Source organism: Pyrgilauda ruficollis, unplaced genomic scaffold (genome assembly GCF_017590135.1).
Source record: "Pyrgilauda ruficollis isolate IOZ18807 unplaced genomic scaffold, ASM1759013v1 scaffold9, whole genome shotgun sequence".
NCBI classification, from domain to species: domain Eukaryota; kingdom Metazoa; phylum Chordata; class Aves; order Passeriformes; family Passeridae; genus Pyrgilauda; species Pyrgilauda ruficollis.
The window spans coordinates 2,401,878-2,429,041 of NW_024531043.1; the positions used below are offsets into that span (position 1 = coordinate 2,401,878).

General features: G+C 47.5%; 1 protein-coding gene across 1 annotated transcript; it reads right to left on the reverse strand.

Annotated features, from left to right (window-relative positions):
- Positions 1–1,974: 1,974 nt before the first annotated feature.
- On the reverse strand, positions 1,975–12,797 carry GGT1 (gamma-glutamyltransferase 1). The gene is made up of 12 exons (XM_041488702.1): positions 12,626–12,797; positions 11,842–11,969; positions 11,523–11,612; positions 10,343–10,535; positions 9,048–9,205; positions 8,052–8,201; positions 7,417–7,553; positions 6,405–6,592; positions 5,473–5,600; positions 5,069–5,181; positions 3,931–4,044; positions 1,975–2,773 (listed from the first exon to the last, which is right to left on the reverse strand). The coding sequence occupies exons 1-12, from the start codon at positions 12,781–12,783 to the stop codon at positions 2,630–2,632; spliced, it is 1,701 nt and encodes a 566-aa protein (XP_041344636.1). The 5' UTR covers positions 12,784–12,797; the 3' UTR covers positions 1,975–2,629.
- Positions 12,798–27,164: the final 14,367 nt, after the last annotated feature.

The following is a 27,164-nucleotide window of genomic DNA, read 5'->3' on the forward strand; positions in this document are numbered from 1 at the left end:
CAAGAGGTGAACCCTCCAGCTCATGATCTGAATTGCCTTTTGATGGTACAGCTTCCTTTCACATCAGCTGGAATCACTCATGGGATGTGTCCTGTTCTCCATGCCCTGCACTGGGGCAGGCAGCCCACACCAACACACTGTGTGCACCCAGGAGCAGGGCCAGGTGGTTGCATTCAAGAGATGGGACATGGAATGATGAGGGACCTCAGAGACCACCTTGTTCTGATCCTCCTGTCAAGGGCAGGGATGTCACTCACTAAACCCAGCTGCTCCAAGTGTCATCCAAGCTGTCCTTGAATATTTCCAGGCATGGCACAGCCACGGTTTCTCTGGATAGACCTCTGGGGTGAGTACTGGGATGTGGTCTTCAAGCAGGTGGCAGAAGTGCCTGCTTCGTGTACAGATGTGTCTAAATGACATGCAGATGACTACAGCTTGCAGAAGTATCCACAGCTTTTTAAAAACATAGGGGGTAAGTGCAAGCTTACAGTATAACAAATCAGTTTAACAAATCCTTCCTCTGCAGCTGTAGCCCAGTTTAACAAATCCTTCCTCTTCCTTCCTTTGTTTTTCCTACCGTTAAAAAACAACTAAACAAAGCAACTTCTGCAGAAGCAAGAATTCAAATGCATTTATATAAGAATTCAAATGCATTTATATAAGAACAGTTGTAACTAGGAGTGTTTTAAGCTTTCCACAGGGGAAACGTTTTAACGCACGTTATAAAAATGGGGGAAATTTTCTGACTAGCAAGAAGAAATTCAGGAACATAAGAACAACCGCTGCACCACAAACCGTTAGATGCAGCCCAGCAGCAGCCACTCAGACCTGTATCAGAAATCAGGATTGTCCAACAGGCACTTCCCAGAAGTCAATTTCCTTCCTATTTTGGACTAACTGTAGAGACTGTAAGATTCCAATAAGCTTACTTTGCTGTGCAGTAATTTCCTTTATTTCCCAGGTCACACCTAGCCAAGAAAGAACTCAGCTATAGTCCCAATTCCAAAGGCAGCCTGACACTGAGGAACACGAGAAGTGGAATTACAAGAAGTGGAAAAGTGAAAGTCTTAGTTTGGCAATAAGAGGACACAGGCTTGGCCCCAAACTGGTCTCTTGAGGGAACGAGAGGGAACACAGTGACTAGAGGTCATTTACAGTCACTGCCTTTGCTGCACCTAAAGCAGCACCACCAGTAATAGCTCAGGAAAAGGAGCCAGAGCACACCAGGGGCACGTTTGGTAAAAGCCACTCATTTGGGTCAAATGATATAAGCAAATATGTATGTCAAAGTCATGACTCTGATTTAAGCTATCACTTTATTCTGTGAAACTGGGCTCTCCTCAACTCCAGACACTTCTAGGAAAGAGACTGCATGATGCTTAAAACTTCAGACTTTCATTTTCTCTTCTGTATTTTAAGGTTCTTACAAACTGACAGGAAGTTTCAACAAGCCAAAGAGATGAGCTAACTTACTGCCACTTGTGTATCAAGGATTTCAAAAACACCACTAGAGCCTGACAACCCCCTGGATCATTTGGTTTTGATCTTGGGCTAAGTTTATGTGATGTGATGTATTGGTCCATGCTGGCAGGTGAACACCAAACCCCTTCATGCAGGTAACAAACACTCTCAGCTGCTCCATATCAGACAGGGATTTCTGGGAGGTCCTTAAAAGTCTGGTTAATAGTAACTTACCTTTAAACAAGAGTAGCTGCAGCATGCCCTTTTTTGAAATTTCATTTCCCCAAACTCAAATATTTCACGTCTGCAGTACAACATCATAAAAAGCAAAGTAGAGAAAAACAAATTTGTTTTGGATATGTAACTATTATTGTTTACTCATTACTTCATCAAAGCAGTGAAGAAAAAACAAAAGTCTCAGAAGAGCTTCTTTCACAGACTCTCACCATCCCTTTTTGCAGCAACAGTGCAGGCAAGGAAAACGTGTGACTCCGTATTTATTTCAGTTGTGCTCAGAGTTTTACAGGTAGCATCTTCCCTTTAGACCTTCTCAACAGAAATATAAAAAAGTTTGAAGCCGTTTCCCCATTTTCCCACTCACCTCCAAAAATCAACTGGGTGAAATGCAGAAACAGCTTTTGTTAACAGAGTGGTGAGTTTGGCTTATCCCAGTCTAGAGCTGGGCTTCCTGCTATGGCACAGGCCTATTAGTTTGTAACTTAGAAAACCCAGTCCCAGAGTCCTGTAACCCCCACCTACTCAACAGGAAACAAATATCTTCTCTAGCAGTGACAGGGACATTCCAGGTAGCTGACACCGTGCAAGGGAAACGCTTCCTGCAGCTTGAGTGAGCTGGACCTTCTGCAGAAACTGGGCACCCAATCTGTCTTTGTGGGATGGAGAGGAGGCAGGGAACAAACTCTTCAAGGCAGAACAGACGCTTCAAGTAAGTACTGCACGTCCTGGTGGACGTGCCTGTCTTAGCAGACGGCTGTGGCATGAGGCACTTCGGTCATGGCTGTAGAGAACTGTCCCAGTTCCATCAACAGAATCACAGGCAAATGTGTTCTCTTTCCTGTGAGAAGTCCCTGAGTTGCAGATCTAAAGGATCTTCCCCCCAAACACACCTTGGTGTCACTAGAGCGCTGGAAGAAGGAGCTGAGCCAGGTCAGTAGCCCGCAGGGAAGCCCCCTTTCCGCGAGTCGGAGGCGGCGGCCCAGCCGCGCTCCGTTCTGAGGATGGCCTGCACCACCGCGCCGCCGCTCACCCGCGCCGTGTCGTGCCTCCTCTTCCTCAGCTGCTGCTCGATGCCCTGCAATGCACAGCTGTGTGAGCACAGCACACAGGGAAATGCACCTGCTGCACCCTGCAATGCACAGGGAACTGCACCTGCTGCACCCTGCAATGCACAGCTGTGTGAGCACAGCACACAGGGAAATGCACCTGCTGCACCCTGCAATCTGCATCCCCCACAACCAGCCAGCACTCAGGGCCTGTGTCACACAGGGCTACGTGTTGTTCCTCCTCCTCCCTTTGCCTTCTGGGATGCCCTACTTTTGAAGAAGTGGAATTCAGAATTTGATATGTGTGGTGCTCAGTGTGGGTTACCAATACTATTCTTGGTCACAGATATTCACACACTAACAGCCAGGACTGATGGATCCTGTTGGCAGTGGTGGAAAACACAGGACTTGTAGAGAGCAGGGCATCCTCCCCAGTGCTGGCAGATACCTCAGGTGTTACCTTCATAAGAAGCTTATTAACAGAGGAACTTCTGCAGAGTTTGATAAGAAAAATGCATTATGTAGGACTGTTTTCCCAAACACAGAGGCACAGAGGTATGAAGGTACAAAGAGGCAGATACAGACGCATGAGATATGTACAACGCCTGTGCCTGCCTCAGGCCTCTGGGGATGTGTAGCTTCTTAGGGTGAATGAAGCTGCCAGCTCAGGTGAGTGGTCTGGAGAGCAAGGCAGACCTTGCCATCAGCTCTGCAACTGACAGTACTGTGCTGACATCTTTACTGTGAATATATTTTCAAGTCTGTTCCCAGGTCCCTGTGGGCATCCCTCCTTGCTAGCTCTGGGCCAGGCCTTCCAGATTCATCATGAGGTTACTCAGCAGGACAAGAGTTCCCTGAGACTGACTGGATTTAGACTGCTGGATGGTCTGGGCCCTGATGTGATTTGCTGTTTTGCAAGTCCTTTGTGCCAAACATCACTGCAAGCAGATGCTCAGTTTCAGAGACAAGTCACTCGTCAGTGCACTGGCTTCACACCTGTGTGACAGACTGACGCTGCACTTTGAACATTTTGAGCTTATTGTGACTCAGCACTAGACTTGTACCAGCTTTACTATTGCTCACCTAGGAACACTTGGCCAAACCTGATGATTTTCCACAGTGCTTTCCTTCCCAGCACTAGGGGTCCAGCTCATAGAAGTCCATGTATGGCTCTAGTGACACCAACCTCCTCTATTTGCTGCTCAAGCTCCGTAATGTTGGGAAACAGCTGATCGTGAATTCTGGGCTCCTCCACTGCTTTCTTCACATCATAACCAAACCAGATGGAATTCATGATTGCCTGTGAGAAGCAAAATGCCTTCATGTTAATTACTTGTGCTCAGAGAAGTCTGGCCCTTGGAGCCACACAGGCAGAGGTGCCTCAAGGATGCTCATCAGAGCACACAAAAGGCACCATTTCTGGGTTACGTGACTTTCAGTCGTTCTTCTCTTGGCTAAGCAAAACACAGGTACATTGCAGCTTGTATATGCTTAGGAGGATTTCTACATAAAGAAACCATGAGTGACTAAAATTAACACAGGAAAAGGATCAGATTCCTAAGCTATGGTGGCTGGATTTATGCTGCTGTAACTAAGCACACCAGAGTCACCTCAGCAAACACTACATGTACAGCTTCCTGCTATTGTACAACCAGTTCCCTTGGGCCTGGCTCATCTCTACAGGACTGAACTGCAGGCTGGAGCTGCTGGGAAGTGAGAACACTCTCAGAGTCCAGGGCTTAGGAACTTGTTTGTAGTGGTTTTTACAGACTTCTCCTCTACCTCAGCCAAAAAGCCAGATTCAGCCTGGTGCTGCTGGCACAAGGGACAGTCACTGCTGCAGTCACTCTTGGGTGGTTTGAGTGGCTGCCACAGCAGCTCACAGAGGCCCTGCCTGTCAGGCCTGACACTGTTCTTGAGCTGAGTTCTTATTTAGTTTCTCTGTGTGACTTTGATCCAAAGTTTGAGATGTTGGATGGGAACAACTCTAAACTAGATAAACAGGTTCATGGAGATGCAGAGAACAGAACTTATAGCAAATCTTGTGCAGGTGGTAAGAACAACTTGCCAGAGAAAACATCACTAAAGGAGACACTGGAGTCACTAAAGGAGGCAATTTAATAGCAGACCTTTTGTAGCCCTGGCATGTTGGTGTTTGAGGTCTGGCCCTCAGAATGCCAGGCAGGAACCTCCTTTTCAAGCCCCTGGCCCCCAGCAGGGAGCCACAGCCATGAGCCTGTCACAGGTGCAGATGAGAGTCCCCCCAAATGCTGCCTCTCCCATTTTGCCTCGTGTTGCCCCCATTTGCCCACACCATCACATACCAATGCTGTTGCTGTAGTAATTTTCGTTCCTCCAGAAGCACCAACCACCATCTTCACCTGTTTCATTTTATCCACCAGAATGGAGGGGCACATGGAGGACATTGGCTGTTTACCTGTTGGGGACACAGAGGCAACACAGAGGCTCAGCTTTCTACCTGCAGCTCACAAACTTCCAGCTCTTGCTCCACATCTAAGCCCAGAGCCTCAGTATCCACCTTCCTGACTCCGCTTGTGTCCTGCTCAGTCCTCGGGGATCTCACCATCTCCTGCACTCATCTCCTTCTTGACTGTCTCCTGTCCCTGTCCCCTGCAGGTCCCAGGCCTGTGTCCCATGGCACAGATGCTGCAGTGTGAGCATGCACACACAGCCAAAAGGTTGGGTCAGGAAGGTAGTTTACAGCTACCTGGAGCTATGAAATTTGCTGGAGAAGGAGGGATCCCAAATCCATTGATTATGTAAGGTGAGCTGAAGTCATCCATTTCATCATTAAATATGATTCCACTCACGCTGGATCGTACATCAGAGCCAAAGCTGGAGAAAACAAATTGTAAAAGTCAGGTCAAAACCACAGCAAATCTAGGCAGAGCTTCAGCTGAATTTACTGCAATTGGAAACCTGGGATTTGATTGGAGTAACGCTCCACTCCCTCCCATTGTAAAGGACTTTCTGTCACCCCTAGGGGAAGGAAGCAGTTAATGCCGTGAGTATACAGCTACACACAGAGGAAAGGCAGCGCAGAGCCCTTCTACAGCTCCCCTGAAGGACCCCATGGGGAAAAGCAGCACAGCACCTCCGTACAACCACTGCCCCTTCCAGGTGAGCAGTACTGCACTCCATTCAGAGGCAGCACAGCTCAAAGGCTGGCATATTTGGGGATGACAGGGGGTTTGCTTAGGTGTGTTGAGCTGGAGACATTTTCTATGGATAAGAATAAGCTTCACACCCTGGCTCCAGGCCATATGTGTGAACACAGCTCTTTCTGACAGCACTCACAGCCAAACGCTGTGCTTCCAGGCCAGCTGTATTAGCTCAAATTCCTTCCAAAAGCCTGGGAAATCAGAACCAGCAGCAATAGCTCTGCTTATGAGAAGATCCAGATGCAGTGAATATTGTGATTCAATTCAACAAGAGAGAGGACCTATCTTGTCCTCTGACACAAGCACGAGGCCTCTGTGTTGAGCACTGACCTGCAAGCTCAGCAGAAGTGCCCATCACCAGCACTACTGACCCCTACCCCGCCCCAGAGGGGACAGCTCAGTGGTGTTGGTACCAAACCGAGAACCAGCACTAGGAAGATGGCAAAGGCCTACAGGGAAGGAATGTCTGAGCTCCTACTATTGGTTGATGGTGCTGGTGGCGGACACAGCACTGCCATCATCAGCCACAATGGAGACGTGGGATGTACCAGCATTGTCTCCAGTGTAGTACACGGGCTCGTAGTAGTCAACTGGATGGGAGGTGTTGTCTGTGATTTTCCTCCGGAGATCATCCGCAAAGAACTCGGATGTCATGTTTCTGATTGTCTGTCAGAGAAACCCAGTGCAGTTACTCAGCAGATTAAGAGACACGTAGTCATGAGGCTGATATCCAGTACTTCAGACCACACAACAGTGGCAAACCACAGCACTGAGGCTACAGTTCTCCCCCAGGGTCTTCCTTCTTGGAAGATAGACACTGTAGCAAAAGATCATTTTAGCTGTCACAGGAGCAGCTGTTAAAGTCGCCACTTTGTGTGAAGTTGATCAGCATCCATTATTGCAGTGCTACGGAAAGCTGCTTCCACACTGCTGTGAGGCAAGCAGGGCTACACTTGCTTCAGGGACAAGAGGAATGGGATCGGACTGGGACAAGGCAAGGTCTGACCAGAGCTCTGTAAGTTGAAAACTTGTGTTCATCAAGCTGGGCTGGGCTCAGTGTCTGCTGCTTTTGCAGGCACAGAAGTAAAGCACAAAGTGCAAAGCTGGGGCCAGTGTCACCTCTTCCCATCTGCTGCTCCATTTTACTACAGGCAAGACTCTGGTTAGAGAGCCACAAGGAAGCTGGGAATATAGTGAATAAGGCTTCAAACACTATAAAACCAGGCAGAGTTAGACCTAAATGTACTCCAGTTGTCCTGGTGAATTGAGAAGTTTGCTTTTCCTTACAGCAGGAAGGTTGCCTCCATTTACAGCCCGCACAGCTCAGCCACGAGCCACATAGGACATCACTTTTTGACTCAGAGCTGTTTCAGTGCCCGTCAACAGCAACTGGCACAGAGCATGCCTGACAAAGTGGAGTCACCCAAAAACTTTAAGCCACATTCCAGTCAACTTTGGCGTTGCAGAAAGAAAAGGCTTTTGCCAGGTACCTCTGTAATGTCGACAAATTTTGGGTCTCCCAGCAAAGTCCTCTTGGCGTAGGCGAAGCGAAAGGCCTCCACGATGCGGTGGTAGGTCAGACCTTTCTCCTCCACGGTTTTGATGCTGGCAGCAGAGAAATTATATCCTGGCAACAGAGGACAAACAACTGTGAACACAAAGCACGGGGTCAATGGATTGCTAATGCGCCTGTGTCAAATGTATAACCTTGAAGCCCAGTCTCTACAGAGATGCAGTCACTGGACTGTCCTAATCTCCACATGGAGAACTCAGGAGCTCTGGTAGTTTTCAGCACTGTGGGAGTCACCAGCAGAATTTGTACTTGCAGAGGTATTTTCCAAAGAAGCCTCAAGTACATGTTAGGTTCCACCCATACAAGTATCATGGAAGCTCCCCCATCAGGAAAATATTTTTCCTCTTGCACCTGTATTTCAGGTAGGAAGGCAACATCCCTGAGTTTCCAGCAGTAGAGAAATGTTTCTGCATCTCTGATCTCTCCTGGGCCCTCAGACCTCTCACCTGCTGGAGGGCTACCAGGGAGGCCTTGCTCCCCCAAAAAGGGTGATGTCTTTGGAGCTCTCCCAGCTCCTGCTGCATGTGGGGCACTGCTCTGTGGCACTCTCACCTTTCAATATGTTGAAAATGAGGGCCAGAACTGGGCCACTTAGGGGGGCACTGGGTGTGTAGAGGGTGAACTCCCCAAGTTTGATCTGTATGGGGTCCTCAATCACTGTGGCATTGTAGTCCCGCAGGTCTTCCAAAGTGACAATTCCCCCTGGAAAGAGAAGGAAACTAGAGATGTGGGCTTATGTGATCTCTGGTGGGAAGAGGAGGTTATACTCCATGACCACCATGAATCACAGCAAGGACTGGAGGGAACATGGACAAATCCAAAAAGTAATAAGGTGAAGAAAGCAAAGATGTGTGCCCAGGAGATTTACTCCTTGATAGATCCATCTCAGGCTCAGATAGTCTAAGCACAAAGTTGGGCTGATTTACAGCAGCCACAACTCTGGTGATCCATCTTTTTTTACAAAGGACACCAGCTGTGTCAGGCTACAAAATGTCCTTAAGAATTCTGTTTACAGGACAAAAATGCAGTTTTGGGTGCAGATACTTTGTGGCATCCCACAGGCAGAATAATTTGAGTGTTCCATCATCTTTCTTATCTGAAGGGGGAAGAGAGTAAGTAATTATCTACCACAAATAAAGCCAGTAAATTATTCACAGGAAGTTCACCAAGCTAGCCAGTGCTGGCTGGTGAGGACAGGATACTGCCACCATCTAGTGGTACCGAGAGACCAAACAGCTCAGAGTTCACAGGACCACCACGTATGTAAAGTTTTAGGCACAAACCCGTTGGATTCAGGCTCTGTGAGCAGCCTGAGCTGCACAGACTTGGGAGGCTCTGTGATACAGAAATGCACAGCAAACACTCTCCCTTTCTGACTTTCAAACACATGTGTCAAAGCACTTCTTTTGGGTGTCCTGTTGCCATAGATCTCAGAGGCAGCATTTCAGGGTTGACCTCTCCCAAGGTTTCTGCAGATCACTGGCTCCTCCCTGGGCTCTGAGCAGTGTGGTCACTCCTGCTGCTTGAGACAGATGTCCTGGTTCTCACCTGTGTTTTGGATGTCAGCAATGATCTGCTTTGCCAGGCTTCCTGTGTAAAAGGCATCTGCTCCTTCATTTGCTATAGTCTCATAGGTGTTGGCTAGTTTGGGCATCTTGATGGTTTCGCCCTCTTGCACAATTTTTCCTCCTTTGCAGAACACTTCACTAACAGAGAAAGGAGATGGAGAAGATCAGGTCTGAGAGACAAGTTCAAAACTACGTGTGTCTGTGGCAGCTGAACCAGCATGAGTGTTCATGCTAGGTGCTTCTTGGAGAGAAGGAAACTGCCTGAGCCACAGCCCAGGGGTCCTCAGATCTTGGCACTGGGACACCAAATTGAACAGTGTTTTACAACCTGTAATTTCACACGCTCAGTTTGCTCAATGGGGCCTGCAGCAGGGATTTTCACCATGGCACCACCCTCCCTGCCCACCCCAAGGCAACAAGTGCCTTAAGATGTACAGTAGGGGCCACAGTCCTCGATCTCAGCAGTGCAGTTCAGAGCACAGTCTATTAAGCTATGAGGTTCAAAGTTTCCAGTAAATCCAGAAGTGTTTCAGTCCCTGTTTGATAGATCACTTTAAGATAGATTGTTTCCTCTCTAGCTCCCTCATGATGGATCATGATTGTGCTGCTGTGGACCTGCCTGATGGAAGGACAGGAGATAGACCAGGGTGTACATTACCAATTAGATAGGAAACAAACCTGCAGCTGGCAGAGATTTTAAGGAGAAGAGAGAATTAAGCATGATCTCCAGCAGGGCTGGACATAAGCACTAAGGGTTTGACTGTAAGAAGTGAGGAGTATTTAAAACCCTTCATGCTCAAAGTCTTTGCCAGAAGTGGATGGTCAGAGGCAGTGCTTGAGGAAGGCTGATTGTAGAGTAAGAGGTGATCCAAATTCCCACTGCCTGACAGCAGATGAGATGTTCAAGGAGACTCTGCAATTACTCCAAATGCAGGTAAGATCAGCTTGGTGCACTTACAGCATGAGGAAAAGCAGGGATTCAGAAAATACATTGCCATTGGGCACACTGATCCCAGCACGTACTCTAATTCCACCTTGCTCAGACAAATGGACTTCAGGAGTAGAATTTCTCCCCCTTTAAAGGTCAGGACTGAACATTCCCCATGATTTAGCACCTCTAGGTGTCTGCAGTGACACCAGCAGGCACAGTGAGTGTGGTTACTGCAGGGGATGCACACTCCTCATGGACACTGCATTGCACAAACACAGGGACTTTGCAGGTTGGATGCAGCCACCCCAAATTTCTCTGCATAGAACAGCAACTGCTCTACCTACCACAGCAAGGGATTGCTTTCAATTGCCTCCTCTTTTGATTTGATGGCTGCAGCAAGGCCTTTCCCAACAGGGAATCCTTCTCTTGCCAGCTTGATACTGGGCAGAAACAGGTCTTTCCATGCCAGTTTGCCATGACGTTTGTGAGCCAGCTCATAGCCACGGATTTCTCCTGGAACAGCAATTGACAGTCCTCCTGGAGCAGAAAAGGAATGTGTTAAGTCTCCCACAGCAAGAAAAGAAAGTGGTTGATGGAGCAGGAGGTAGGGCAGGCATCTCTGCCAGCCCTGGTTTTAGGCAGGGCTTGTGTGTACTGTGACCTGCTCAGCTTGTGAGAATTAACAGAATTAACAGGATAATTTGGTCTGACATTTTTGCCTACGTATTTTGAACTGCTGAAACCCCTCTGTCCTCTTTGTGGTAACTCCAGTTTTAGGGTCATTTCCCTCCATAGGCTCTGCACCAGAGCAAAGCTGCTCAGAACACAGAAGCTATCATGGGGAGAGGACACAGACTGTGATGTCTTGAACCAAACACTTTGTTGCAGCATTGTAACTACAACTGGAACAGACTGATTCCACATCTCACAGTGATGCAGCAGCTTGCTTCAATCCTGTTTCCACTAGCATCTCTGGAAGTTCAACACACTGCTCAAACCCCCTCCAAGGTGCTGTTCCTTCTTGCTTAGAAGAGTGACCATGAAGAGAACTAGTTAGTATTTCTTTCTATTTCTTATTAGAAAATACTTTCCTGATAGGAAACTTCTCTGGAGACCCCAAGCCATCACTTGAAGCCACCACAAGAAGTAATTTAGGGAGGAAACCTGAAGTGACAAAACCCAAGGTGTTCCACACAAAGATTTATTCAAAGAGGTGGAAAGAAAAGATGGCACATGTGGAACAGGTCATACTCAGTGCTTTGCATTCAGCTGCTTTTTCATAAAGTGAAAAGCAGAAAGTGATGGGGTCCCTGACTAGTTTAAAGGGCATTGTTCTTAGCTTCTTTGTCAGACCAGAGTTTGCAGATTGTGTAAGAGGATATTTCCAGGATATTTCTAGGTGAGAAATCCTCTAGGTAGGCAAGAACATAACCATAAGAAATGTTCTCATTGTAGATGTGCTGGTAGCAGTGAATGCTGGAGCTCTGTGGTCCCCCCAAAGCAGTGAAACAGCCTTTGCCATACCTTTCAGAGAGAGCTGTGTGTTGTTCCCAAACATGTCCATCGATGCTCGTTTTGGAGCCACTTCTCTTGCATTAATGATTTCCACTTTTCCTTTAATGACAGAGCAAGGAAGATGACGTTTATCTCTGGACTCAGCCCACAGCCATGGTCTCTGCTGGAGGACTGTGGCCAACATGAGCCAGTCTCTTGGCAATTATTTTGAGGACATTCCCCCAGAGGCTGTGAGCATCAGTCGTTTACCTGCCCTCAGGTAGGATAAACCACCTGCCTTAGATAAAGTTCTCCAACTGTCCCAGCTGCGTGTGGCCCTGTCCCTTACCTGTGCTGCTGTAGATGGTAAAGAAGAAGCCCCCTCCAATGCCCATGCTGTGAGCATTCATGAGTCCCACGCAAAGCAGGGCTGCAATCGCGGCATCCACTGCGGAGCCCCCTTGCTTGAGGATGTCCCTGTGCAGCAGAAGGGAAGGTGACATGTGACAGTGTCTCAGCTCCCTGTCAGCAGTGCATGCACCACGTCAGAGCAGCTATGACAGATTCTCTGAGGCACATTTGTCCACACCCAGCCTATGTGTTCCTCAGGAATTCTGTCCCCAGAGAGAACAGACCCTTAGTGGTTAGTGTGCAGACCAGGTCAGCCCTCATTAGAGACACATCCAAACCAGCCTGAAAACAGTGAGATGTGACAGAGTACATGTAGGGACAGACATTCCACACACATCCATTACACTGTCATAGGAAATTACAGTTTTCTGAGGAGCCTTGGATCTGCAGCACTTGAGACTAGAACTGAAGGATATCTCAATAAATGTTTTTTTTTTTTTTTTTTTAAAGAAGCAAGAAAGAAAACTCTTGTTCTCATTGTTAATGGATCCAAGGAACCTTTGCCTGCTATGTTGTCTGTGAGCAACTGCAGTAAAGCTGGTCAAGCATGGTAAAAGCTGGGGTCTTTTACCATGAGAGTCTCCCTCTCTACAGGGAGACTAGGGATTGATTATCCATGCTGGGCAACTGCAAGGATTGCACCTGAACATGGGGGCAGCAGCAGCTGTGTCTCATGCCAGAGCTGTCAGAGCTGATGAGAGGCAGGGCACAGTGAGTGGTACCTTCCAATGATGGAGCACGGCCCCGCGTCGGTGGCCACGGCCGCCCTGCTGTAGGTGTGTGTGTCCCCTGAGCGCAGCCCAAAGAACAGCCCCAGGAACAGGACCAGCCCCAGCAGGGCTACAGCCACCACTGCCACCACCACACAGCGTGTCTTCATCTTCCTGTGGAAAGAGACAGGATTGTCAGCCCTGCTGCCACCTCCTTTCATATCCTCAAACCAGCAGCTATCACCCGGGTAAGAGCCTGCCTTGCAGCAGGCAGGAAACAGCACAGAGACCTCCAGATGCAGAGGTGAGAAGAGAATCCAAGGAGCAGAACACAACTGCTGTCAATCATTGCTAACATCATCTTCAGGACAAAAAAATTTAAAAAAATTAAAAAATTTAACTTCACATAATCTGCTTTTAAATGCCTTTCTATGGAGGAGTCTCTGTCTGGAAGGTTGCCAAGGACCAGTACAAAACACATCTAGGTCATTAGGAATCAACCTTGGATAAAGCTGCCTGGCAGAGCCCAGTGTGAGAACAGCACCCATTCCTGCCTGGGGCCAGAGCACCTTCCCAATGAGCCCAGCACCTCCAGAGGGCCATGGCCAGTGCTCAGGTCCCCACGTGTCCCAGTCCTGCACTCAGCTGCTCTCGGGCTGCACGGGGCTGCAGCTCATGTGAGAGTGAGCACAGAATGCCAAGGAGCTCTTTGTGCAGAGTTATTGAGGGGATGGACAGTCACTGCCACCTTCCTGGGACAGGCAGTTCAGCAAATACAGCTTGAGCAGCTACTCTTTGATCCATTTTCTTTTCCATTACAAGACCATTCCAGCAAAATAGACCTAAATTAATCATATTGCCTTCAGAGACCACCTCACCCCTTTGTACTGCAGCTCTGGGTTTTTACCACAACTTCAGCACAATAGCCAAGATGTCCTTTACCTTACCAGAGCATCTGCCATCCTCAGAGAAAAGCCAGTCCATGGAATTGTGGTGAAGAACAGATGCACCAACCCCACTGTGGATGCCCAGCAGCCCAAGGCAGAGTGAACTCCCCCAGCCAGGGCAGCACTCAGTGCCCTGCAGCAGCCACACACTCAGGATTAGGCAGCAGTGAGTGTGCCAGCATTGAGCTAACTAGAGGAAACTGGCCAGGCCAGCCAAACCAAAACTTTTTCTTAGAGGGGGGTGGTTAGCGAGTAGCCCCCCCAGCCTCACTCCCTGCCTTAAACCAGGAGATACACATTTGCTGTCCGAGCCCTGTATCTGTCAGTCTCAGCCTGAGCACTAAAGATGCCCATCTCCATCCAGGTAAAGCAGCTGTAAATCTACTGTATGTGCTGCTCTGTAAACAAGTGTCAGCTGAGGGTAGTAAAAGTAAATGGAGGAAACCTCTTTCCAGGTTTTAGAACTTAATTTACACTCAACCACTTTTAAAAGAGACCAGTGATGTGTTTGCAGAGCAATGACTGTGCAGGGAAACAGAGAAGCCATTATGTCCCCAACAATAGCTCACACACAGCCTCAGAGTTTAAAGACAGTTTTGTTTGTTGGCAGAGATATTTCAGCTTCAGCACTGGCAGTCTCCTCCAAGCTACACAAGAAATGCCATGGGATCTTTTATCTGTGCCCCAGCTCAGCAGAAGGTACTTTGTTTGGTCTGAAGGCTGCTCTGTGCTGGGCTGTCCTTCAAGCCTGGGCTGACTCAAGCCCCGTAGTGCTGAGTTAACCCCTGAGCTCCTGGCTGGGGCTCTGCAGCTCTTTTCCACAGCTGCTTGTCTCACTGCTGGGCCCCTGCAGAGCTTTGCTGCCTCCTCAGGCAAGTTACTCTGACAGTAGGAGAGAAGGGGGAATTCCAGGTACTGCCTCTGCTCTCACCTCCTCTCTGGAATGGGATCACACCTGTGAGCATCCCATAGACCCAGAAGAGCTCCATGCTGTGTCCTGCTGCCTGCTGAGTGCACAGACCTTGGAAAGAGCCCTCCAACCAACTTCATGTGACTCAGGCACAGCTCCTGGCCTGCCAGGCATGAGGATAAGACATGCACCACTGGGCAGCAACACTCAGAGGCTGCCATGCAGAGACACTGACCTGTGCTGCACCGTGGCACCACCCTGGGCCTCTGTAACTCAAGGGAATGCTCCTAAGGAAGGTGTATCTGTGCAATCTGTCACACTGATCCTGCTCAGGAAGCAGCAGGTGTATGAGCTCCAGACCTGCAGATTTCTCTTCTCCAGCAATGAGCAGAGAGCAACCCCAGCTGAGGATAATCCTCTCCACCTTTACTCCTTCCATAAGCTCCTTAGCCCATCCCAGGCCTGGCCCCAGAGGGAAGCACAGCCCTCATTGCCTTCCCAGCTGTGGCACAGCAGAGCCAAATGTGCATTTGGTTTGATGTACAGAAATCAGGAGAAGGATCAGGAGCCTGCAGATACCCACTGCTAACCCACCCCTCCATACTCCTTGTGCCCTGGGCAGGCACACTGCAGAGCCAGCTGAGTTTTTGGACCAATGGTCTGTTTGAACCTTGGCTCTGAGTTGAGTCCCCATTATGATTTATTAATGGCAGTGGAGCAGCAGCTGCAGGCTACAACCTGAGCAGGCTCCCCAGCTACTGTCTGCTGAGGCTGCCTTTAATCTCCATATCTCTGCCAAATCCAGCTGTTTGGAAGCATGGCTTCAGTCACAGAGTGCTTTGGCAGCAGCAAAATATCTCCAGAAGATAGGGGCTATAAAGCAATTAAAAGCAATACAATTATTTCTCACTGCTATAAAGGTCCACCAGCCACTTTTAGCTATGGAATTTTAAAAGTAGCCTGATTGCCTTACTTTACATTAGGAGAGGGGGAGGACCAGCAAGCAGCAGGGTTGTGCTTGTACAAGCAGCCCCCTTGAGCTTTGGTGTGTCACAACATGCACAACCTTATTTAAACATGACACTGGCTTTGAATTAGAAGTACCCCAGTGCAACAGGGGGTTGCTAGTTAGTGTCAGGCAGGAGATGCAGGGCCTGACATCTCTGCCAAGAGGGCTGGGGTGTTGTGTAGAGACAAGGAATCTGCCATGGTCAGGGAAAGTGCCAGGAGAATTGGAAGAGGAGAAGGAGATGTACTGGCCAGAGAGCAGTAGGGAGAGAACAGTGGGATACCAGAAGATGACAAAGGACCCCAGGCATGATCAGGCACTGCTTTGTTCCCAAATGAAGTAGTAAATGAAGCATCCACTGACAACACCTAAAACTTTAAGCACAAACTCAAACCCAAGAGGTTTCTGCTTTAAACTCATCTTGCAAGAGCTCCATACCCCTGCACCCTCTCCTGAGAGTTCCCTGTGCTCCCGCTCGCAGCCAGCAGCCACCACTGGGCCATCAGCTTTGAGATATCCTCCCCTACTTTCCACAGGCAGCACAAGAAATGCAAGGATAGTTTGGACATCTGGACTCTTGTCACAAGACACAGGCCATGCTCTTGTGACACATCACAAACTGTGACATTCCATCAGGAGATATTTTAATGGAAGTCTTGCACAGCCTGCAGCTCCACCAGTGATAAGGGAACTAAAACAGAGGTTCAGCCAAGCCATGAAGAAGCCCAAAGAGGCTTCCAAATTCAGACCTAGGCACTGCTCCCACCTGAAGCAGGAGGACAAAGCAGTCCCTGGAGAAACACAACTCCATTCAACTCATTTAAAGCCTTCCTCACTGACAGTGCCTTCGTGGGTTCCTGACCAGGGGCCAGCACCCCCCTCTTGGTTAACCCCAGCACTGCAGACTCGTGTGGACACACATCAGTCTGCAGGAGAAAGGCTTCAGTGGGGATCAGTGGTCCCTGCTCATTGCTGAGATAATCAACATTGGAAAGAACTGAGTGCCGAGTCCGTGAGTGAAGGGGCTGCTCAGCTGGGCCCCAGGTGCTGCTCAGGAGAGCTCTTGTGACTCAAAGAGAGCTCTTGTAATCACAGTTTGTGACTCCTCCACAGGCACAGGCTTTCTGAAGCCACATGGCATGTATTATTCTGCCCAATGTACATCAAACTCTGAGTTCACTGAGAGAGAGACAATAATTTCCTCTTGAAGAAACTTTTTCCTTAAAAATCCCTCATGTCTCCCTGCAGAAATTTTAGCATCAAATCCAATATTTTTTAAGACACTTCAGCATAAACTATGAAGTAAAAAAAAAAGCATAAAGGTGGAGTAAATACGGAATTCCCCAGTGTTTCCTAGTTGAGGACCTCCCAGAAATCCACAACTGGCAAACTCAATCTCAAAACCACAAGTTATTAAAGTTTTAGAAACCCATAAAAACCATTATTGTTATGGTCACTCCCAATTTAAAGTCAAAATGCTTCACCAAAATAGCTCAGTTCTCCCAACTGTAGCAAAAGATGTTTTCAGATGCTTTTTTGCCACTAAACTAGAAGTTGTTTGTTAGACCTGAACTCATTCAGACTGGTTAGTCTGGTCCCATCATTCTCTTTTGGCAAGCTTTCATCTGCTTCCTAAAAAAGTCCCATTTTCACACATTCTGTTGAATAAGAAATCCCACACAGCACTTCCAGGCTGAGGGGAATGGCTCAGTGAAGGTAATTCCTGTTTCCCCCTTACCTCAAGAGTATTTGCCAGTTGATCCTGTCCTTTTGCACAGACCTGTGTGTATTGACCTCCTCTGAATGTCCTTTCTCAGGAAGTGAACCCTTTCCTAGGGGCAAAACATCCTTGTAGGAGTAGCAGCAATCACTTATCTTCCCTTAAAAGCTCTCCAAAACTCGTATTTGGTATTTGTATTGCTCTGCTCACACAGATGAACCCATTGAAACTCATTATGTCTGAATTCACAGTACCAGAGGAATGCAGAAGTAATCATTGACTAGGTGAAGAGTCAAGAACCCACACCTCTCAAAATGCATATTTTAGGATCCACGAAGATTGTTTATCAACAGCAGAATCATTCTGTGTTCCTGGATTTGGTTACTATGTGGTACAAATATTTCACCTCATTGCTCTGAAGCTCTGATTAAGCAACTGAGCAAATACAATGGACTCAAGTTGCACCAGGGAAGGTTTAGATTGGATGTTAGGAAAAAATTCTTCACTGAAATGGTGGTCTGGCTGCTTCAGAAAATTGTGGAGTAACCACCTCTGGAGGGATTTAAAAAATGCAGATATGGCACTTGGGAACATGGTTTAGTGGTGATTTGGAACTCCTGGGTTAATGGTTGGACTCAATGATCTTAAAGGCCTTTTCCAACCTAAATGGTTCTGTGATTCTAAACACATGGTGTCTCCACATGGCCAGGTACCCTCACACCACTCCTGCCTACACCCTTGTGTTCACAGACAGACTGGATTTGGAGTCTGTCCCTTCAGCTAAAACCCAGACACCGCCAGATTCAGCTGTGCCTACACTTGGTGGGAATAACCTGTGTGCCAAGGCAGTGCCAGGGCACCTGCTCAGCTCCCACAGCTGCCCTCAGCAACCACAGCCACGCCACCTTCAACTGGCATCACATTAATACTCCAGCTGCAACAAGAAGATGCAATGCCTGTTCCGCTTGGCCTGCTGCCACGGCAGCACCTTCTGGCAGAGCAGGAAGGCAGGGATGAAGAAACCTGCCCTCCATCACTAAATCTCATGGAGGGTTTTAAGCAACAATCCTCCATGTCTGCTTGTGCCAAGTCTGGAAGCACAGCTGCAGCTCCAAGTTGCAGCTCACCTGCACAAAACCCAGCAGAACCCAGAGGTAAGGAGCTGTACAAACTGTCCTTGGACTTTATGGACTCAGCTACTCAAACTTAGGCCACTGTGTCTGTCTATGGCTTGCCAGAAACCCCAGACCCTCCCTTGAGCACAAGCTCAATGCCCATCCAGGAATGCTGAATGACCAACCAGAATGTAACACAAGCAAATCACAGCTTGCCTGAAACTCGGGCACAGTGAGGATCCAAGCCCACATGTTTTAAGACTGACTTTTAGCCAGAAGGCTCTCTGCAAACCCAGGATGAAGCAAAGTCTGCCTGGATGGCAGTCAGCACTGTTAGATGCTGGATTTACAGGGGTCAGGCAAGAGGTTAATGCCTCAGCTCCACACCAGTCCAGGCCCCCTGCCCCACTCCAACCTTTGACTCATCACATCTCCACTTGCTGCAGAAGGACAGTAGCTGTGCTACACTGACTCATTAACAAAGTTTGGCCAAGTTCCAAGACTAAAAGCTTTAGGATGATATTTTCCCTGCCTAAAAATACATCATTTTTTCTATAATAGCCACAAAATGGAGTTCTCTTTAACATTTAGAGGTGGAAAAATCAGTACTAAAAAACATGAGCATTTCAGCCCTGAGATATTTGGAGGGAATAGAGCCTGTGCCCATTTTTCAAAGGTGACTTTCAAATACCCTTTTCAAGATATTGTATGAAGAGAACAGGCCCCTTCAGTTATATTGCTATTACCCAAGAGGTCTTGAGTGAAAAATGGAAGCTTTCTGGAAAGTAGATAGTGGCACAGAAAGTACTCTGCAGGCTCAGAAGGATTTGATGTATCTGCTGTTCCTACAGGCCAGTCTGAACTACATATTAAGAGTCCAGGCCACATTCAGCTGTTAACACACACCCCTCTCACTGTGTCTGATTTATTGATGTGAGACTCATCATGCTCAACAAAAAAGATTGTGACAGGAGCACACAGCTATCCTCTGAAAAAGCAGACAGCATGGAAAGGTGTCTGGTCTCTGCCCCAAATAAATCAACCTGCACTTTCAGCCTGTCACACCTTTAATACTAACAGGGGAATTTAAGATGCAGTCTACTGAGCAGAACCCTTTCCTTAATTTACTGACCCTATAGGCATCAGGTACCAGGTTCTATTCTTAATATTTTCATAGTGCTAAAGTTGCTACATCCCTGAAGTGGGTCTAGGTCAGACAAGAGTCTCCCTGTCACATTTGTCTCAGAGGATGCAAGGTGACATGGAAAGGCTGTAAGAAAACCCAGTTCCAAATCATATTTATCCCACTGTAATATTTCACCCCCACAGCTGAAAGGCAGGGTTTATATCAGTGACCCAACAAAATGAAGCAAATTCTTTCCTTCAAGGACAATGCAGTGTCATGTTCTTACCAGCACAGAGCTGGAACAAGTTGGATGCTCCTCAGCAAGTTACTCTTTCACTTATGCACAAGTGGAGTTGAAGATGGGGTCAGAGAAAGCTGTGAAACCTGAAGTCAGTGCCTGCAGTTCCAAAGGGTGAACACTGCTGTGTACAGGTTGTGCTATGCACAGCTACCTCATTTCAGCTATACATAGTATTTGGCAACTATCAGGCATCTCTGTCTAGGCACTAATAGAATGGAGAGCCCTGTTATAATTCAGCCTTGCATGTTTCAAGCTGCAAAGCCACAGCTCAAGCAGTAATGCCATTTTTAATGCAGGTGCATTGCTGACTTGCTCTTCTCAACCCATTACAAATAAAGAAAAAAAAAAATCTCCTGAAGGACTTGCCACCTTCTTTCAACTGTGATGTTCATGGCATGGCCACCTTTAATTTCCCAAAAATTAGCATATGCTGTTACATTGAAACTTGAGCAACACAGGAGTGCATCTTTCAGCACATGAAGCAATGCCTTCACACCTCTTGTCACGGAGCTTGCAGATACTGAAAAGCATCAGGCAACCCCAGGCACTTCGGGGAATTTTTCTTTTTGTTTCTTTCCCCCCACCCCTGTTGATTTTTTCTGAAGGTATTTCATGAAGCAACCCAGCAAAGACTCACAGAGCACAGACCAGGTCAACAGTTTAGACTCCTACTTTTTATGGCAGAACAAGCAACCCAAGGCCTCCATTTCCCAATGTTTTAACATCCCAGTGCATTATTGGAATAGATGCTGTTACAAGGTTCTGTACCTTAGGTTTACCTCTTGTTGCAGGTTAGCTATTTTTCCCATGAGGAAGTCTTTCCCCTCTAACAGAGCAGTGTTGCAGTCCAATACTACTGAACATGAGCATTAAAAACAGCACCTCGAGTGCCCACTAACACAGAGCTGTTAATAAGCACACGAGGCTTCTTCCTACTAAATAACAGTTCCCTTTTTGACCCCTTGCTCTACTCTTCCATGATGAGGGCAACCAGTGGAAGCTACCTGTCAGCTGTATGGGTAGCAGACAGTTCTAATTTAGGCTAAACATGACCTAAGAAACACTGATTCAAAAAAGAAATCACAGCTGAAAAAGTCTTGGAAAAGTCCTGGACAAGTCACTAGGGGAGACTTAAAGAAAAGGTACTTTAAGAATGGAAAATATGCCTAGTGTGCAAAAGGTTGAGTTGGCTAAGAGCAGGGACACAAAAGTTGCCTTACAGAGCTGAAAATAAACAAGAAGATGTTTGTCCACAGCCCAAGCACCTCCTTCCCTTCCAGTGAGAGCTGCTTTCACTGGAACTCACCTGAGCCACACACTGAACCCGCATGCTTTCATTTTAGTGACCTGTTTTCTCATAATCACTCACAGGTGCACACTTTTCCCTGGGACAAAGGTAAGCAAGTGGAAGATAACTGGTAAACAGGGAGGTTTATTAACCTTTTCTTGCCAGCCACACTGGTTAACCAGTTCTGGTTATATCCTTCTAAGCCCAGAGGCAGATGCAGCAGCATTGCTGGGACAGTGCTGAGTGAACTGCTGGGGCTCCTCAGTGCCTGGAGGTCATTGGTTGCTGTTGCAGAAGAAGCCCTTCTGCTTCTCCCTTCCAGAACAGGGTGGCTGTCCTCTGTCCAAAGTTCTGCCTTCTTTTCTCATTTTTCCTCAGTCTTATCTCTCTGCTGTCCCAAATTAATCTTACTCATTACTTTTATGTCAAGCTCTGCAGTTTCCAAAACCTACATAAATCTGTACCATTTATCTGGCAGCTTTATAAAGCCCTTTAATCTTTGCAAAGCCTTTCTGCCAGGACTGTGTTCTTGCAGCTGACAGAACTGCCTTTCCCCAGCAGCCAGCAATGAGCTCAGCAACACAGTCCCACACAGCTTCCCCTCAGCCTCACCATTCCCAAATAAAAAGGGACAGGGCTGCTGGAGACAGGGAAAGAAGAAAACCTAAACTGGTGACGGGAAAAACAGAGAAAGTGGGAACAAAGTGGGACAAAATAAATGAATGAAGATAGGAGGACAAAAAAGGTGAAAGAACAGAAAAAGGGGAAACTGAAGTGTAAGAATCTGTGACTTGGTGCAATACAACAGTGAAGGGCAAAAAATGTACTGTGCCTTTTCTCTCAAGGCTAGAGGTTTTCCCCAGTCTCACCTGACTGCTGCACTTGGACCAGTCCCGCACATGCACATCAAAACTCTCAGAACACAGATGAAGTTTAGACTTTCCTGGTGCTCTGCAGAAGGGCTTGTGTAAGGTTTATGTAATGTTGTACCTGCCATGGCAGATAACTGTGTATTTTATAGACTGTAGAGCATCTGGATGGGTGGGTGAGGCCACCAAAAACCCTGGATTCCTGTTATAATAAATGAACTCAAGACTGAATTCACTGAAGATGTTTCAGAGACTTCAGCTGAAGCTGGAAAAGAGCTGTTTCCAACTGAAAAAAATTTGTAGCTACCTGCTTAAATTCACCTATTTTTGCTAAACCAAGACTCTACAACAGGTAGGTGAATGCCTTAATGACCATAGAGCTGGTTTGAATGGCTGTGCCTCTCCTGATCTCACTCCTGTTTATTGTGGACACCTGGATCAGGAAATTCTAAACACACCTAGGAGAGGGCCATTCTTTTGGTCTGGTAATGAGCAGAGAGTGTCACAGGTGCTGTTCTGGTCCTTCATATGACTAAATATTCATTTGCCTGGGCAGAATCTGCTCATTTTCATACAAATACAGTTGCCCTTGATAGTTCTTTGCAACAGATTTATTTTTTTTTTTTACCAAGAATTAAACGTGAACTGCTTGATTTATTTCAGAGTATTTCTTCGTCCTTCACAGGCCAGTTTCCACAGACACAAATGATCCCCTGACCTGAGCTCTACTGAGTGCTCTGCCTGCTCTGCACCAGGAGCTCTGTTCTTTCCCACAGCATTGCCCTCCCACCCTGCTTCTGGATCACACCCTCAGCATCATCCCATTGTCCCTGCAGCTTTTCTGGTTCTGCACCTGCCTCCTGGCCTTTCCCCCAGGTACCAGGTAAGAAACCTGCCAGTGCTTGACCTCCCACACTAACAGAGCTTACATTTTTCAGGAAGCACAGAATGACATGGAAAGAAGAGGGATCCAGGATCTATGGATTTCAGCCGCTTAGACCTTGATTCCTCTGATGGGCACCACCTGCCAGAGGGACATTGACTGAAGTCAGAATTTCTCATCTTTAGGACCCCATGAAATCTGCCTTTCCAAGTTTGTGTAGCTCTGATCTCTCTGGTGATTTTGGGAGCCTTTCTTCTGTCGGTTTGCCAAAACAACACTTCTTTTATCAGCAATCCTTGTCACTTACACTACCTGCAAAACCTGACACTCAGGCCAATGAGCCTGCACCAACCTTTCCATAGACCTTTATAACCCAAAAAGGAGCAGAGACCAACATCAGCTTGGGTGGTAGATAGTAACTTCAAAGGGTTGGACGGGCCATGCAGAGGTGAAATGTCTTCCCCAGGATGGAATTGAGATCCCAGCTCACTAGACTTCCATGTCCTTGCTCTTATCTCAGCCTGTCAGAAGCCCCAGTCCTTGAAGCCACCAGTCCACGTGCTGCTGACCCTGCCAAGCCACAGAAGCTCCCCTACAGGGTGGCTCAGCAGCTGTTCAGGTTGCTTGGACAGAGACCCTGCTGCCTTTGCTAACTGAGCCAATCCAAAAGCAACACAGTACATCCAGTCCTATCCATCTTTGCAAGAGAGAAACACTTGCCCCTCAAACCTGAGCCTGAAGGCTTGTGAAACAAAGGCACCCTTTAATGAAATAGGATTAACGAGCTAGAAAGGTACGCAATAAAGGGAAATAAACAACTCCTCTATTTCACACGCCAATCCAACCAATATGGAGATGACAAGATAAAATCAGCTGTTTACTCACTACTTTAAAAGCTCTGTTCTCCCTGGATGCAGTTCACCTTCAGCCAGTGAAGCTCACCAAAAGAAGGCGTTTCTGGCTGGCTCTCTTGCCCCTTATTCCTCAAGAGCTCCCAGAAGTAGGGACTCCAAAAACAAGACCAGTCACACAGAGCTGAGTGGCAGCAAGGCTTCATATATGGGAGTGGTCAGGCGGGGAGGGTGATGTAATGAAGCCCTATCTTTGAGCAGTAAAGGCATGCCACCCTTCCCCCTCCCTGTCCCTGAAGAATTGCTGGCTCACAGGGCAAGATGAGAACAGAGTGGTCCAGCACTTTCCGTGCTGTACTTTCTCACGGTAAAGGGAACAGTCTAGAGGGTGGAGAGCAAAGATCAGAGTTGAATGGAGACAATACTTTGATGTTAGGTAGTCCCAGGAGTGAATCTGTACTGGCAGAGTTGTTTCTTTTCTTCATGCATCAAACAATTCTCTGCCAAGTTGCTGGCTTTCCCTGGCACAAGTCCTGACAAGGAGGACACTCTCTGCATTAGAGCACTGGTGACCCCGTACCCATCCTGACAGGGAAAATCCCATTCCTACACTCCTCCAAGTTGGCTGATGCTGGAGCACTGCCCAGCTCCATGGCCATAGGGGCTGAGAGCTCTGTAGAGGAGAAGAAACGTGCATCCCATAAATGGTGGTGTCTTGGACACTGACCTGGGAAGCACTTGAGAGGCACATCCTCCCCTTCTCCATCAGAGGAAATCTTGAACCCTGTGAATGAAGAGGAAATCTCTCAAGGATGTACCACTGCTGTCCAAAGGGGAAATAATTTTTGACTTCCTTCATTTCAGTTTTGTTGATTGCTCACTGAAGGGCTTGTTTGACCATGAAAAGCCACATCAGGCATTAGGACAAGGTTTGTCTAACTCAAAGGCTGGGTAGGTCTGTAACTGCTGTATAAACAATCAACAATCAATTGGGTAGGTCTGTCATTGCTGTATAAAGGGAGAGTCCAGGTCTAACAAGACGTTTCTGTGGGCTCTCAGATGAGGCAATTGGAAAAGGCAGGAGCCAGTCCAGGCTTTCACAAAGTGGAATTCACAGAGTTACTGTCCTCTACCAGGAACTGCACCAAGATTCACAGGATCATGCAAGAGCAAACAAACAAATGCCACCAGCTCTGAGAACCAAAGCCTCGTACTGACAGGAACCCCCATGGGTAATTCTCAGATTTGGGTGGGGAAGGGAGATCTGGGAATGCCCTTGCAAGAAGGGCTGCTTGTGCAATGCATAGTGAACTGAACTGGAGAAGAACAGTGCCTTTACCATTCACAGGTTACTTTTCTAGCCAGAGATGCTCCAGTAAAGGAGGTATTTACAACATTGCAAGGAGCATTCCTGTGCGCATCACAGTCTGGGTCTCTCTTACCCTGAGGAATGGGTCTGCTTTGACAGTGTCAAGGGACTTGAAAGCAGATACACAACTGAGAACTCCTTTTAACTGCCAGGAATGTTGCCTAAGAGATTTTTTCAGATCCAGGACAAACTATCTCTCTGTTACAGATGTAAGATATACTATATTTGCACTCTTCTGCAAATTACATAATCTCAATGAACTACTCCCTCTTGTTCTGTTGTTTTGGGGAGGGCCTGGCTTTGGAGCTATTGGGTATGAAACAGCAACAATTAACATTAAGGTGTTCTGTTATCATTATCCAAACAAGAATCTGACCCAGACTGTCTTCAGTACAGCCACAACTGCAGCAGACCCCATCCATCCCAAGGAAAGCTCCCCACTCGCTCAAGGTGCAGCATGTTTTTTACAGCATTGTTTGGAGACAGCCTAAACACGCTGGGTGGGTGACAAAGTAAACTCTAACCAAACTGTAAACACAAAGAGGAAGAACAGAGTCATAATAGGTCCCTTCCCCTATTTTTCCACTGATACTCATGGTATGAGACAGAGACACAGGGGAGACTGTGCAAAGCTGCCTACCAAATATGAGCCACCAGTACTTGCTGCACCTACAAGAAGATCTGCAAAGTCCACAACCTGTCCAGACTGCTGAATTCTTATCCTCATCACCACAAAAAAAAAAAAAAAAAAAAAAAAATCACTACTTAACAGCATTTTAAAGCTGCTATCAGGGCCAGAGAGCCTTACAGGCCCACATGATAAAAGCATTCATATCCTCATTTCAGAGACAGGACAACAGAGACAATCTTGCCCAGGGCTTCAGAGCAGGTCAGTGCCTGGGCTGGAATAAGGAAACTTTCCCCAGATTCCTTAACCATGTTCCAAGACATCACCTTTCTTCTCTGTCACATGCCTGGTATATACAGTAAATGCAGAGGCAGCTGGAAGTGACAGCAGAAGCTGACACTGATCTACTGCACTGTGCCTAGAGCTCCATGGGATGTTGTGCTCAGTGTTCCTCACGGCTTTGGTCTCTCCTCCACTGGAAACAGGAAATTAATAAAACGTGGAGGTAGCACCCTCCATCTCCTTGGGAAAAATGACAGCAGATTAGATTGCAACAGAGGTGCTGGGGGGAAGTTCAAAGTGTTTGCCACTTAATGGAAAACTTGCAGATTGTTAGAAAGTTGTTGGGTAACTATTCACCGTTAAAGTCTAACCTAAGGAAGAGGGCTCTAAAATCAGCAGAACTCAGACTTTCCCAGCGAGAGCCAAGGTCCACTTTCCATTCTGCTTAATAATCAGTAGGACTTGGAGACGTGAGGCTCAGAAGTTATTCCTGGACAGGAATGAACACTGGCCCACAGAGATCTGTGTGCAGCCCACCCAAACTTTGCCTTGGGAGAGCTGGGCTTCTCAAGAAGCCCCACAACTTCTTGTTCCTTTCTCAGCAGTTTCTGCTGAAGGATCAGCTCTACTTCTGATCTCTACTTCTCTACTGCCACTGGAGCAACAAATGAAACCCCTCAGCATCAAATTCAGCATGTCCTGGTAAACCAGAATCTGTCCTGGGTTACCTCAGTGTGGCAAGATTTCAACGGGACCCCATGGCAGGGTCAGGGCAGAGCCTCTCAGAGAGGGGTGGGCACAGCAGCAGTGCAGCCATCCCCAAATCTGTTCTCCCCACTTGTCAAGCTGCTTCCCCAGCCCTGGGGGTGCCTTCTGCCAGCACTGCAGGGCACTGGGCTCACAGAGTGGTGGGAATCAACCCAGGCAGGAGCCACTGATGGCTGTTAGGTGCTGTGAGGGAAGAAATCCCACTGAGCCCCTGAGAAGGCTGTGGATAAAGCTCTAATTTGCACTGAGTGGAAAGGGACTATGTACATTCTGGCTACACTACTGCCAGGTTTCAGAGGGCAAACCTATCCTGGGGATGAACCCAGAAGCAAGAGTTTCATGGACCCTTACACTGGAGCCACTTTTCCTGCTGTGGGCAGGTGAGGAGGGTGCTCAGCAGACATACAAATAGTTCATACAGCACTACACAGGAAAGGTGCACACCATGCAAGACAGCTCATGCCCTAAATGAGAATCTGGACATA

Bases quoted from the DNA above. Each gene is read 5' to 3' on its own strand.
- GGT1 (XM_041488702.1), bottom strand. From the start codon at position 12,783: ATGAAGACACGCTGTGTGGTGGTGGCAGTGGTGGCTGTAGCCCTGCTG. The intron at 11,970-12,625 runs GTACCACTCACT...TCTGCTGCACAG, and splicing joins CCGTGCTCCATCATTGGAAG to GGACATCCTCAAGCAAGGGG. The intron at 6,593-7,416 runs GTACCTGGCAAA...TTTCTCTGACAG, and splicing joins AATTTGTCGACATTACAGAG to ACAATCAGAAACATGACATC.